Genomic DNA, 12,928 nt, shown 5'->3' on the forward strand with positions numbered 1-12,928 from the left:
GGCCTGTTTCCATGCTGTAATTGTTATTTGGTTATATGGTTATATGGATGCTGGCTGATCAGCTGAATTACACCAGCATTTTGTGTCCTTTTGTGTATGAGCCAGCATCTGCAGTTCTTTGTTTCTTGGGGTGCATATGTGAGGTACTGTTTCTGAACTGACTCAATGGAACCCAAAACCAAGAATCAGAATTCTACACAGTCACAGAATTTAATGCAGTGACCAAAAGTTAACTTCTCTAGCTCTTATTATTCAATAGCAGAGCAAAGTATAATCTAATTCATATTAACTTGATCCGTGGCGTAAAGATCATTTGGTGAACTTTTTCTGCTTTTGCACAGTCTTATCACCATCCGCTGACAGGAAATTCTATGAAAAATTAATCCTATCATAAAAACTAAAGCCATTTGTGCAATATTTGACCATGCTGGACAAGTAAATAGAAGCAAAAAGCCAGTACAGTAACAGAAAAGTCAGAATAAAAGACAAAGTGCTGGAGGAACTCAGCAATGCCGCTAGAATAGGTTTATATCCTTTGTACTCCCTTTTTGAAAAGCACATTTTGTAATCAGGCTATTCAAGTTTTTAAAGGAGATATGCCTGCCAATATCACTGGGTATATGTGGTCATAGTTTTTCTTAGCCTACATAAATAAGATAAAGCACCATATAAGTTGTCAACTGTAACATGAAAATAATTCCCCACATACTCAGCACATTTGAAGTCCACTGCAGAGAGCTGGTGATAACAGACACTTTTTGCATTCCTGTCACAAATTGTGTTTGAAATTTAGTTCCCCCTTACACACTCCAAGGTGCCAATGACTAGAAGCAGCAGTGTCAGGTCTATAATTGGGAAAGTCATTATAACCTTCAGCTCTTTAGTTTTAAAAGAACACATTAGTTCTCGCCATAGCTTTGATATGATACGATAAAACTTTATTCATGGTACACAAAAATTTGAGATTTAAAGTGCCAAATAAAGGGCGCGCGACTGTTGGGTGGCTGCCGTGTGCACAGCATCAAAACCGGAATGAACAACAAACAAACAAGTGAACACAGGCTTATCCCCTGGGCAGAGGATTCTAAAACTAGAGTGCTCCCCACCTCCCCCACGCCAGGTCCCCCATTGTCTTCCCCCCCCCTCACGCTCCACCGTGGTTCCGGCCTCCCCTGAGGATCCACCTGGGCCCCATCACCACCGAAGCTCCCGTTGCCGTCTACGCTCATGTTCCTGCCGAGTCTCCCGCCACCACCGCCGAGGCTCCCATCGCTGCCGCCGCTGAGGCTCCTTCGACCCAGGCAGGCCTCGCCGCCTGGCTTCTCTGCATTGGCTCGCACCGGTAGACTAAAAAATAGTTTCTACCCATGTGCGATAAAAGAGCTAAATTCCAACAGAGAATGCTGGGGAAGCAAAATGTAATTCCAAGAAATGCCGCCAAATTCTTTTAAATTCTTTTAAAATACCTATTTATTTTTTACTAATAAGTGTACATATGTGTTAATGGTTGTCGTGTTTGTATTTTTTTAACCGGAGGAGATGTAATGGAATTTCGTTGCACAGTATTGTGCAATGACAATAAACGTATTCATTCATTCATTCCCCTGGGAAGCCTGTGAGGCGAGTCAGGCCTACGGGGCGTGTTCTGGTTGTCGGATGTCGCTCCTGCATTCCAGGGTATTTAGGGAGGTGGCTCAAGAAATCATGGATGCATTGGTGATCATTTTCCAATGTTCTATAGATTCAGGATCAGTTCCTGTGGATTGGTGTGTAGCTAATGTTATCCCACGTTTTATGAAAGGAGGAGAGAGAAAACAGGGAATTATCGACCAGTTAGCCTGAAGGTGGGGAAAATGCTGGACTCAATTATAAAAGATGAAATAGCGACACATTTGGATAGCAGTAACAGGATCGGTCCGAGTCAGCACGGATTTACGAAGGGAAAATCATGCTTCACTAATCTTCTGGAATTTTATGTGGATGTAACTAGGAAAATGGACAAGAGAGAGCCAGTGGATGTAGTGTACCTGGACTTCAGAAAGCCTTTGATAAGGTCCCACATAAGAGATCAGTGGGCAAAATTAGAGCATATGGTATTGGGAGTAGGGTACTGACATAGATATAAAATTGGTTGGCAGACAGGAAACAAAGCGTAGGGATTAACGGGGCCCTCTCAGAATGGCAGGAATTGACTAGTGGGGTACCGCAAGGCTTGGTGCTCGGACGCAGATATTTGCAATATACATTAATGATTTAGATGAAGGGATTAAAAGTAACATTAGCAAATTTGCAGATGTCACAAAACTGGGTGGCAGTGTGAACTGTGAGAAGGATGCTATGAGGATGCAGGGTGACATGGGCAGGTTGGGTGAGTGGGCAGATGCATGGCAGATGCAGTTTAATGTGGATAAATGTGAGGTTATCCACTTTGGTGGAAGAACAGGAAGGCAGATTATTATCCGAATGGTGTCAAGTAAGGAAAAGGGGAAGGACAACGAGATCTTGGTGTCCTTGTACAGCAGTGAGAAAGGCATGTTGGCCTTCATAACAAGAGCAGTTGAGTATAGGAGCAAAGAGGTCCTTCTGCAGTTGTACAGGGCCCTGGTGAAACCACACCTAGAGTATTGTGTGCAGTTTCGGTCTCCAGATTAGAGAAAGGACATTCTTGTTATTGAGGGAGTGTAGCGTAGGTTCATAAGGTTAATTCCCAAGATGGTTCGACTGTCATATGGTGAAAGAATGGAGCGATTGGGCTTGTATACACTGGAATTAGAAGAATGCGAGGGGATCTTATTGAAATATAAGACTATTAAGGGATTGGACACGCTATAGGCAGGAAAAATGTTCCCGATGTTGGGGGAGTGCAGCACCAGGGGCCACAGTTTAAGAATAAGGGACAGGCCATTTCGAACGGAGATGAGGAAAAACTTTTTCACCCAGAGAGTTGTGAATCTGTGGATTTCTCTGCCTCAGACGGCAGTAGATAAAGATAGCGATTTCAAGGGGAGAAGGCAGGAACGGGGTACTGATCGTGGATGATCAGCCATGATCACAGTGAATGGCGGAGCTGTCTCAAAGGGCCGAATGACCCTCTTCTGCACCTATTGTCTATTGTTGTCGACGCCGCGGTTGTTCGGCGGGTGGATCGCGCAGGAAGGGGCGGACCGTCCCGGTTAGTGACAGGGGAAGAGAATAATCCACGCGGTGCCGAACGGCAGGAGAAGAGATCGATCTGCGCACGCGTGGTTTTTTGGATTTTTTAAACCTTGCTAACTTTTACGACATTCAACCGATCGGAATGAAACTTGGTGAAATCGCAGCATTGAAGAACGGTGAGTGTACTGGCGAAAAATCGTAGCGCTATCGCGAACCGTTTTTGCACAAATGGAAAGACCGCACAAACGGATGGATGGACAGACAGACACAGACACAGACGTTGTATAACAACTGCTCTCTGAACAGAGGATTCTGTTTTTTTCCAGCCTACTCAAGGCCTAGCAATTGTCTAGATACCTGATAGCCAGACTTACTTGTCCAACATTCAATACTGGACGAGTTGCAATGTTATCCAGTAAAATGACCGATAAAATCACCATTTATAAAACACCAGTCTTGTTTCCAAATACAAGGTCCAGTATGGCTCCTCTTTGAGTTGGCCTATCCACTTACTGTTTTAAGAAATTATCTTGGATTCACCAAACATCTAAGCCTTTTGTACTAAGGAAGCCCCAGTTAATATTGGGTAGGTTAAATTCACCCATTATGGCAACACTGTTGTGTTTACATCATTCCATAATGTGTCTACATATCTGTTCCTCTACATTCCAATGGCTATTGGTAGGCCTGTATATAATCCCAATGGAGTAATTGAACCATTCTTATTTTGGAGTTATAGCCATATCATGTATTAATTATGTATTGTCTTTCAGCTGACTGGTTGGTATGCAACAAAAGCTTTGCACTGTACCTCAGTAAACGTGACAATAAACTAAGCTAAACTATCGACTAAGTGGATTAGCCCTCCAGTATGTCCTTTCATTCTCCCTGATTGGCAATTGGTAAGAGATTAAATCAGATCGGTCTCTTCTAAATGGAGTTTAGTGGAATGAGTGACAATGCTTCTAAAACACCTTAAATTCTGAGAGGGACAGATTGTCTGTGTCCTCTGGCTGGAGAATCCAAAGTACACGTAGTTTCAATGAAAGTGATGGTTGATTTAGGTCTCAGATGAGAAGATATTGAGAATCTGCTACCTCCCAGGCCACAAGCTGTTTAGTCATTGAGCATATTTAAACTGAGATTAATAGATTTTTTGAGAATCAAGAACATAATTATCAGATTCAATATGGAATGAAGCTAAAGAATCAACTCATCTCACAGCATGGTAGTGCATGTCCAAAGAGTCTCCTCGCTTATTTATGCTTATAGTTTGTTTCTTGACATCAAATCTCCTTCTCTCCATCTCCAACCACAACCCCATTGCAAAGACAGTAAACAAAATAAATCAGACCGGCGGTGACATTATTGTACATGTGGACTACTTCTTGCCAACAACATAAGTGATTATTCATCTCCTGTGAATCTTTTTTTTCTACTCTTCAGACCAATATTGGATGCTCAGGGAAAAGTATAAATAAAATGCATCAATCGTTCGAATATTCATGCTCTGGTATTAATGTAACATTCATATAGACTATGCATACCTTGCATTCATCTAGCCCATTAATTTAGAAAATGACGCATTGCATGTCACAGGAGGATTGTCAAACAAAATCTGACTCACAAAAGGAGATAATGACAGGCATTCAAGAGTTTAGTCAACAAGGTACGAAGCATCTTAAATGAGAATGTAGGGGATAATAGAAACAGAGAAACATAGAAAATAGGTGCAGGAGGAGGCCATTCGGCCCTTCGAGCCAGCACCGCCATTCATTGTGATCATGGCTGATCGTTCCCTATCAATAACCCGTGCCTGCCTTCTCCCCATATCCCTTGACTCCACTAGCCCCTAGAGCTCTATGTAACTCTTTCTTAAATCCATTCAGTGATTTGGCCTCCACTGCCCTCTATGGCAGGGAATTCCATAAATTCACAACTCTCCGGGATAAAAAAAAAATTCTCACCTCAGTCTTAAATGACCTCCCCTTTATTCTAAGAAAGTTCTAAGAGAGATAAGTGAAGTTCAGGGTGAGAATTTCTAGGATAAATGTCAAAGCAATTGAAGGCACAACTGTAATAAAAATCAAAAGCACACAAACACCAAGAACTGGAGGAATATGGATACTTCAGAAGAATGCGTGATGGAGGTGTGGCAACGGAGCGGATGTCATGTGGGGAATAGAACATTAAAATGAGTTCTATTGTGGGGCATAACCTTATCTTTAATCCAATCTATAAAACTGCCAGTGGAAAACCCACCAATAATTCTAAGCATTAATATTTTGGCAATTTCAGAATACCACAAAAAGATCCAGATCTACTTAATAGAACTCTGATTAAATCGCTGGAACACATTTATATACAAACATTTTTGTACCATTTATCTAACTGTCATTGATGGACAATCTGAACAAGCAGTATCTACTACAGAAACCTGGTATCAATTCCAGCCATAGTTGCCCCAGACATTGCAGAGCACAGAATTCATCACAACGTTGAGAACATTGATTGCGTTATAAACTAACCTTCCATCAAATGTAATAATATGTGGATCAGTGAAGGAATAGCAGTGACCTGTCGGGATATCTTGCACAGTTACCTATGTGAAGAAAAACAGAAAAGAGAAAATTGGAGGAATAATATAATCTGAAGGAATTAATACCATTTACTACATACCTGGCCCCATAGCAGAAGTGTCCACTTCGCGGGGCTGGAAAATAGAAGTATCCCAAACTAATTCTGCTACCACCATAATCTATTGCAACAAGTGATGGCTCCCACTGATTGTCCTTGCGGCCTTTTCAGGACGGACGATGACAGCGATGTCAACATTTGAAACATGGAAGATGGACACGAAGAAGACTACATACCTAAAATTACCAATGATCCATGCAAATTGTATGCTAACTACATAACAGTACAACAACAAAGGGATATGCAAATACATTCGATCTAGGCGAGTTTTTTTTTGCCAATATCACAATGTCAAATTCCTTGGTTAGGTGCAGATAATATCAAAACATAGAAACAAAGAACTGCAGATGCTGATTTATGAAAAAAAAGGCACAGAATGCTGGTGTAACTCAGCAGGTCAGGCAGCATCTCTGGAGAATATGGATAGGTGATGTTTTGGGTGACATGAAACATCACCTATCCATGTTCTCCAGATATACTGCCTGACCCGCTGAGTTACTCCAGCACTTTGCGTCTTAATTTTTAGAATCAAAAGATAACCTGTTTTTGAAATGTATGCAGTGATTTAAGTGCAAAGATACTGCCTTTGTTTCAGAGATAAATTATTCATTGCTGCTCCATCAGGCGATGTTCAGATTTTGTTCCTCTGTTGCTTCTTCTACATACCATGATGCTTCATGATGTGAATCTTTGTGGTCAAAATTACCAAAGGTGAGAGTTCAAAACGTGGCTGTTTAAAATGTAACATGGAAAAGCAGCAGCTTGTTACATTCAACAAAATATATTTCACTTTGTTGCACTTTAAATATTTAGAACATGTGTTTTAAACAGAAGCAACGTGCACTAAAATCAACTGCTGTCTTTTTAGAATTAGTTTAAACTGCACCAACTAATGTGACAAACATTAATTTCAATGGCAGATTAGTCAAATGAACAGTCTGCTTCAGTAGCCAATTTTTGTTTGAAAGATGATATATAATTAAGTAAGCGTCATTTTGTTGAGATCAGAAACTCGTTTTGTAAATATTTGATCATAGTTGTTAGGCACCACATGATATTTAGTCATTAAAAATTACAAATGCTGGAATCTTGAGCAAAGTAAAAATAGGTTAGAGGAACTTAACGGGTCAGCCTTAAGTAACAAAGTGCAATTGAGCATTTCTGAAAAGAAAACCTAGAATAGATTTTGCGCAGATCAAACTCCATTTTCATATAGTCATCATATTGAACTCACATCATTACTAAAAAGAGAAAAAGACAAATGGAAAGATACCTTGGTCACCAACGTGCCTCTGGATCAAAGGTGGTGTACGGCTCGTAATTTCCCTTTGCAATTTTAGCTGATTGCCTAGGCAGGAAAACTGCTGTGGATTTTTACCCATTCCCAGACTGACCTTTCTGTCCTGGCCTTCTTCCCACGTACGGTAAGGCCACGTACAAACTGGAGGAATAGCAACTACGCTTGAATACTCCTATTTTAGGTTAACTCCGAAACAGCCCCCTTCCCCATCTCCTTACTTCCACAAGACCCTCCAACGTTTTTTTTGCACACCCAAACTCCCCACCCCTGAACCCTGGCTGATCTTGCACCCAGTTCTCCCCCCTCCCCAACTGCATCGCTTCCAATGGCTATATAATTTGCAACTTTCCTATCCCCAAGCTTAACAATTCTCAACGTTATTCTTTTCCTGTCATTTCATGACTGACCTGTATCTAACATTTTTTTTCAAATCGGCCGAGGACTGTGGAGCAAGGAAGCAGGACTGAAAGACACCCAAATCGATACATTCTTTGAACCTGTTTTACCATATTCTTTGAGAGACTAGGAGGGACAGGTATTTCTCAAAACTACACTCTGCCCACAGTTTGGTTGCGGCACTGGCTACTGTTGCTTTACTCTTAGCCACTGCTTCCTGAAATTACCAGATTAATAATTCAGAGACTAACATCCAGAGACCCGAGTTCAAATCCCAATGGTTAGATGTGGATTTTTGGTTCAGTGGATAATCTGAAATGTTAAAGGTAAACTAGTTTCTAGTAATGATAACCACAACATTGTTGGATTGTCAGAAAATTCTATCTGGTTAACTAACATTCTATTCAGGGTAAATCTAGATCTACTACCCTTACCTATTCTGCTTACTAGGAAAATGGACAAGGGAGAGCCAGTGGATGTAGTGTACCTGGACTTTCAGAAAGCACTTGATAAGTTCCCACATAGGAGATTAGTGGGCAAAATTAGGGCACATGGTCTTGGGGGTAGAGTGCTGACATGAATAGAGAAGTGGTTGGCAGACAGTTAACAAAGAGTAGGGATTAACGGGTCCCTTTCAGAATGCCAGGCAGTGACTAGTGGGGTACCGCAAGGCTCGGTGCTGGGACCGCAACTATTTACAATATACATCAATGATTTGGATGAAAGGATTCAAAGTAACATTAGCAAATTTGCAGATGACACAAAGCTGGGTGGTAGTGTGAACTGTGAGGAGGATGCTTTGAGAATGCAGGGTAACTTGGACAGGTTGGGGGAGTGGGCAGATGCATGGCAGCTGAAGTTTAAAGCGGATAAATGCAAGGTTATCCACTTTGGTAGCAAAAACAGGAAGGCAGATTATATCTAAATGGCGTCAAGTTGGGAAAAGGGGAAGTACAACGGGATCTGGGGGTTCTTGTACATCAGTCTATGAAAGTAAGCATGCAGGTACAGCAGGCAGTGAAGAAAGCAAATAGCATGTTGGCCTTTATAACAAGAGGAATCGAATATAGGAGCAAAGAGGTCCTTCTGCAGTTGTACAGAGCCCTAGTGAGACCAGTCCTGGAGTATTGTGTGCAGATTTGGTCCCCTAATTTGAGGAAGGACATTCTTGCTATTGAGGTAGTGCAGCGTAGGTTTACAAGGTTAATTCCCGGGATGGCGGGACTGTCATATGCTGAGAGAATGGAGCAGCTGGGCTTGTACACTCTGGAGTTTAGAAGGATGAGAGGGATCTCATTGAAACATATAAGATTGTTAAGGGCTTGGACACGCCAGAGGCAGGAAACATGTTCCTGATGTTGGGGGAGTCCAGAACCAGGGGCCACAGTTTAAGAATAAGGAGTAAGCGATTTAGAACGGAGACGAGGAAACACTTTTTCTCACAGAGAGTGGTGAGTCTGTGGAATTCTCTGCCTCAGTGGGCGTTGGAGGCAGGTTCTCTGGATGCTTTCAAGAGAGAGCTAGATCGGGCTCTTATAAATAGCGGAGTCAAGGGATATGGGGAGAAGGCAGGAACGGGGTACTGATTGGGGATGATCAGCCATGATCACATTGAATGGCGGTGCTGGCTCGAAGGGCCAAATGGCCTACTCCTGCACCTATTGTCTATTGTCTATTTATGCGACAATCCAGAATTACTCTGAAATACCTTTTAAAATGCGACAGCCAACCACTCGACTTAATAAATGCTCGCCTTGCCAGGGTTGCCCATATCCCAACATGAGTAACAATAATAGAGAAAGGAAATTTGAAGACAAGATAAAACTGGAACCATGTCAAGGTTAAGCAGTTAAAACAATTAAGTGACTAGAACCATGTGCCAGTAATGTGAAACATCTTAAAATGAAAAATAAAGGCAGATGTTCAAGCATAATTTTGGGTAGAAGTCATTCATTAAATGCTGGCATTCCAGTGATGAATTAAATGAGAACCAGGAAATAACAAAAGAGCATAGTTAAAGTGTATTTGGACGTAGGTGGAGTGAATTAGATATTAGACTAGGCAGTTCAGATGGAGAAAAAACAGCCTTGTCTTTGTGTGTAACTATTTTTGATTCAAGCTGATGGGAAAACCAGAGGGGCCACGTTATTTAAACAAATTGTTTGAATATCCAGTGACAAAGTTTCTCAGTTGTTCAGTTGCTATGAATGAAAATGCAGATAAACATAATTGTTTCTTTGGTGATACATGATTAAGAATTTTATAGGGTTGATATTCAATGATAATCAACATGATTTTTGTGATTAAAATGAAAACAATCTACTGAAGCTATGAAAATGATTTATTAGGTACTCACCTTCATGATATTTGGGATATAACCATGCCACAAGAAATTGTTTGATTTAATAGGCTCAATCCTGATATTGCTGACTCGATTTCCATCTCGGGCGAAGTCTGTCACAGCTATAACAGACAAAGTACTTCTAGCACAGCTCCCAGCCACACAAGGCATCAGCACTAAATCCACCTGGCATGATGACAGTGCTACATTTAGAGGTGCGGAACTCTGACTGTCTGAAAGTACAACGGCAAATGAAATCATAAAAATACATTAAAGGTATCCTCTGTCTTCACAGATACTGAGAATTAACACTTAACATGATATGGAGAAAACTAATTCTGAAATGTCATCAATTATTCAGAATTCAAGCAACAAATGTGAAATTCCAATTCAGTGCAGGACCAGAAATATCAGATCTAAATTAGTTTTTCTTTGCATATATGCATATGCAAATAACATGAATAACAGTAAATGTTAATGTTTAGCCCTGATAAGGGAGAGATTATGGGAGCAGAAAATGTCAGTGCAATCTCATAACTTTACTTCTCATTTATATAACTTGAATGGAGGGGAGGAAGTACATGTCTGTACTTTATAATTTTTTTAAACCATTGAAGATAATCTTATTTCTGGATTAATGGAAAAGTGCTGAACAAAAGCAGCTTGATCTTATACAAATGTTTACTAAATCATAAGAGGAATAGTTTGTGTAGACGCACAAAACCTCTTGCCCAGATTAGGGATAAAGAACCAGATTTAAGGTGAGTCCTGGAATGTGTATCCGAGGGTGGTGGTGGAGGCAGTCACAATTGTTGCATGAATCAGACTTTTAGATAAGCATGTAGATATGCAGGGAATGGCGGGATATGGATTATATGCAGGCAGATATGAGTAGGATTTGGCATAATTGTTTGACACAGACATTGTGGGCCAAAGGGCCTGGGTCTGTGCTGTACTGTTCCATGTTCTATGATGGGCTGGGCAATGTCCTCCACTTTATGCAGCACTCTAATTCAGAGTGTTCAAATTTCAGATGCAGGCCATGCCAGCACACATCACAATTCCATTAGACCTATTCCTTTTCCCCCCATGTTCCTGCATCCCTACAATTTAGCCTCTCTCGCATATGCTCATCAACTTTTCTTTTTGTCTTTATTGACATTGATCTATGCCAAGAATAATTTACAGTAACCATTCAAGACACCAGCAATTTTTTGAAACTGGAGCACTTGGAGGAAGCCCACTTTTCCAGAGATTCTATGATTCTATCGAAGAATGAGATGCCATGGATAAATAAGGAGATTCCATTAACTTATCACCACAAAAAAATTATGCTTATAGTGTAGGAAGTAAAATGGGGAGACAAGGAGCCACAGATGCTGGTTTATAAAAAAAAACACACCAAGTGCTTGAATTACTCAGTGTTGGGCAGCATCAACGGAGACCATGGATAGGTCATGTTTCAGGTCAGGACACTTCTTCAGAATGAATGTGGAAGAACCATGCATCACCAATCCAAGCAAAGATGAAAGTTGGGCCAGATACTGTATACATGCAGCAATTCTCCTATTGTGTTGACTACTATGAAGCATTGTGATAGATTGCTACAAATAGATTCAGGGTAATAAGAGTCAAAAATTGAGATAATTATAAAGCAAAAAAGTTCATAATAAAGCACTTTTTTTTCTTTATCTAGCTGCAATTGGAATTCTCTGACACAAGTAGTTCTTGAAGCAGAGTTTATTAGTGGACGTTGAAGGAAAAAACAGCATAGATCTGATGGTTTAAACAAACTTTTAGAGACATGGAATCATAGTCTTACAGCGTGTAAACATGCCCTTCGGTCCAATTTGCCCACAACATGTCGCATCTGTACGAGACCCACCTGTCTGCATTTGGCCTAGATCCCTCTAAACCGGTCGTATCCACGTACCTGTCTAAATGTTTCTTAAACCGTGCGATACTGTCTGCCTCAACTACCTCCTCTGGCATCTTGTTGCATACACCCACTTTGTGTGAAAAAGTTACCTCTCAGGTTCCTATTAAATCTTTCTCCCCTCATCTTATTCAGATGCAAACCACTTTGGTGGCATTCTATTCTCATTGGGATAGAGGTACAAAGCCTGATTACCATTACCTCCTGTTTCAAGAACAGCTTCCTCCCATCAAACATTAGCTTCTTGACCCACACTGAGCAATTCTCGCCACAAATCTACCTCAACCACACTGAACCACTAAGGACATTCTACTATGATGGCTGTTCGACAAAACTTTGGTTTGTGCACCCTCATGGTCTAGTTTACATCGAATAAATCGTAATGTATTGTGTATTTATTGTTGTTGCTGCTGCATCTAATATGTCTGTACCGTGGCAGCTGGTAAGAATTACATTTTTCCAGTCCATATCTAGAGCAAATGACAAATTGACGCTCTTGACTCTTGGACCTGATGGGCTGAGTGGCCTCATTCTGTGATATTTATGCATAAGGTAGATAATGTACAAGTTCTGGCCGGGATAAAATTTGAACCAAGTTGAAATGTCTTCCTTTTAAATACATTTTTGCTACTTAGGCCGGGCTGCTTGCGTTTGGTTTTTAAAACACTGAATTTGATTCACAATAATTCAATAATATTCAAACTTTTTATCTTCTTATGATACAAATTACCACATGGAAACATACTATTGTATTGCCAAAAAAAACACCTTGCCTCGGACAATCCAATCCAAATATCCGTTCCCAAATTGCTCAGTGATTTCCAACAAAGTCTTCACGTTTACATAACACTTTGACTTCTTACTTTTGACTAGTATAAACATATTTCTTCAAGAAGATTTTTTTCAAGAGAAACCTCAGGTCTCCGTTACTGATTTTCCTAGATTGTTTCACACCTGAACTATAGTAGAGGGGAGAAAGTTATGTCTAAAGTTATTTTATCGGTTTAAAAGAATGTGGAATGAATGGGCTGATTCAGTCAAGCATCAGCTGGGATATGTAAATGTATTACTTACTGTCTTGCTCAAATAATTTTACACGGTT

General features: G+C 40.6%; 1 protein-coding gene across 3 annotated transcripts in view; it reads right to left on the minus strand.

Moving 5' to 3' along the window:
* Positions 1-12,928, minus strand: part of LOC116975511 (von Willebrand factor D and EGF domain-containing protein-like) — a 244,904-nt gene that overhangs the window by 177,742 nt on the left and 54,234 nt on the right. For all 3 annotated transcript variants that reach the window (XR_004412640.1, XM_033024697.1, XM_033024696.1), the window contains exons 8-9: positions 9,906-10,123; positions 5,685-5,758 (exon numbers count right to left, since the gene is read on the minus strand). Coding sequence is in view for 2 of the 3 variants with exons in the window: in XM_033024697.1 (XP_032880588.1) it covers positions 5,685-5,758; positions 9,906-10,123 (292 nt within the window). In the remaining variant the exon portion in view is untranslated. The remainder of the gene's footprint in view (positions 1-5,684; positions 5,759-9,905; positions 10,124-12,928) is intronic.

Source organism: Amblyraja radiata, chromosome 7 (assembly GCF_010909765.2).
Source record: "Amblyraja radiata isolate CabotCenter1 chromosome 7, sAmbRad1.1.pri, whole genome shotgun sequence".
Taxonomy (NCBI): domain Eukaryota; kingdom Metazoa; phylum Chordata; class Chondrichthyes; order Rajiformes; family Rajidae; genus Amblyraja; species Amblyraja radiata.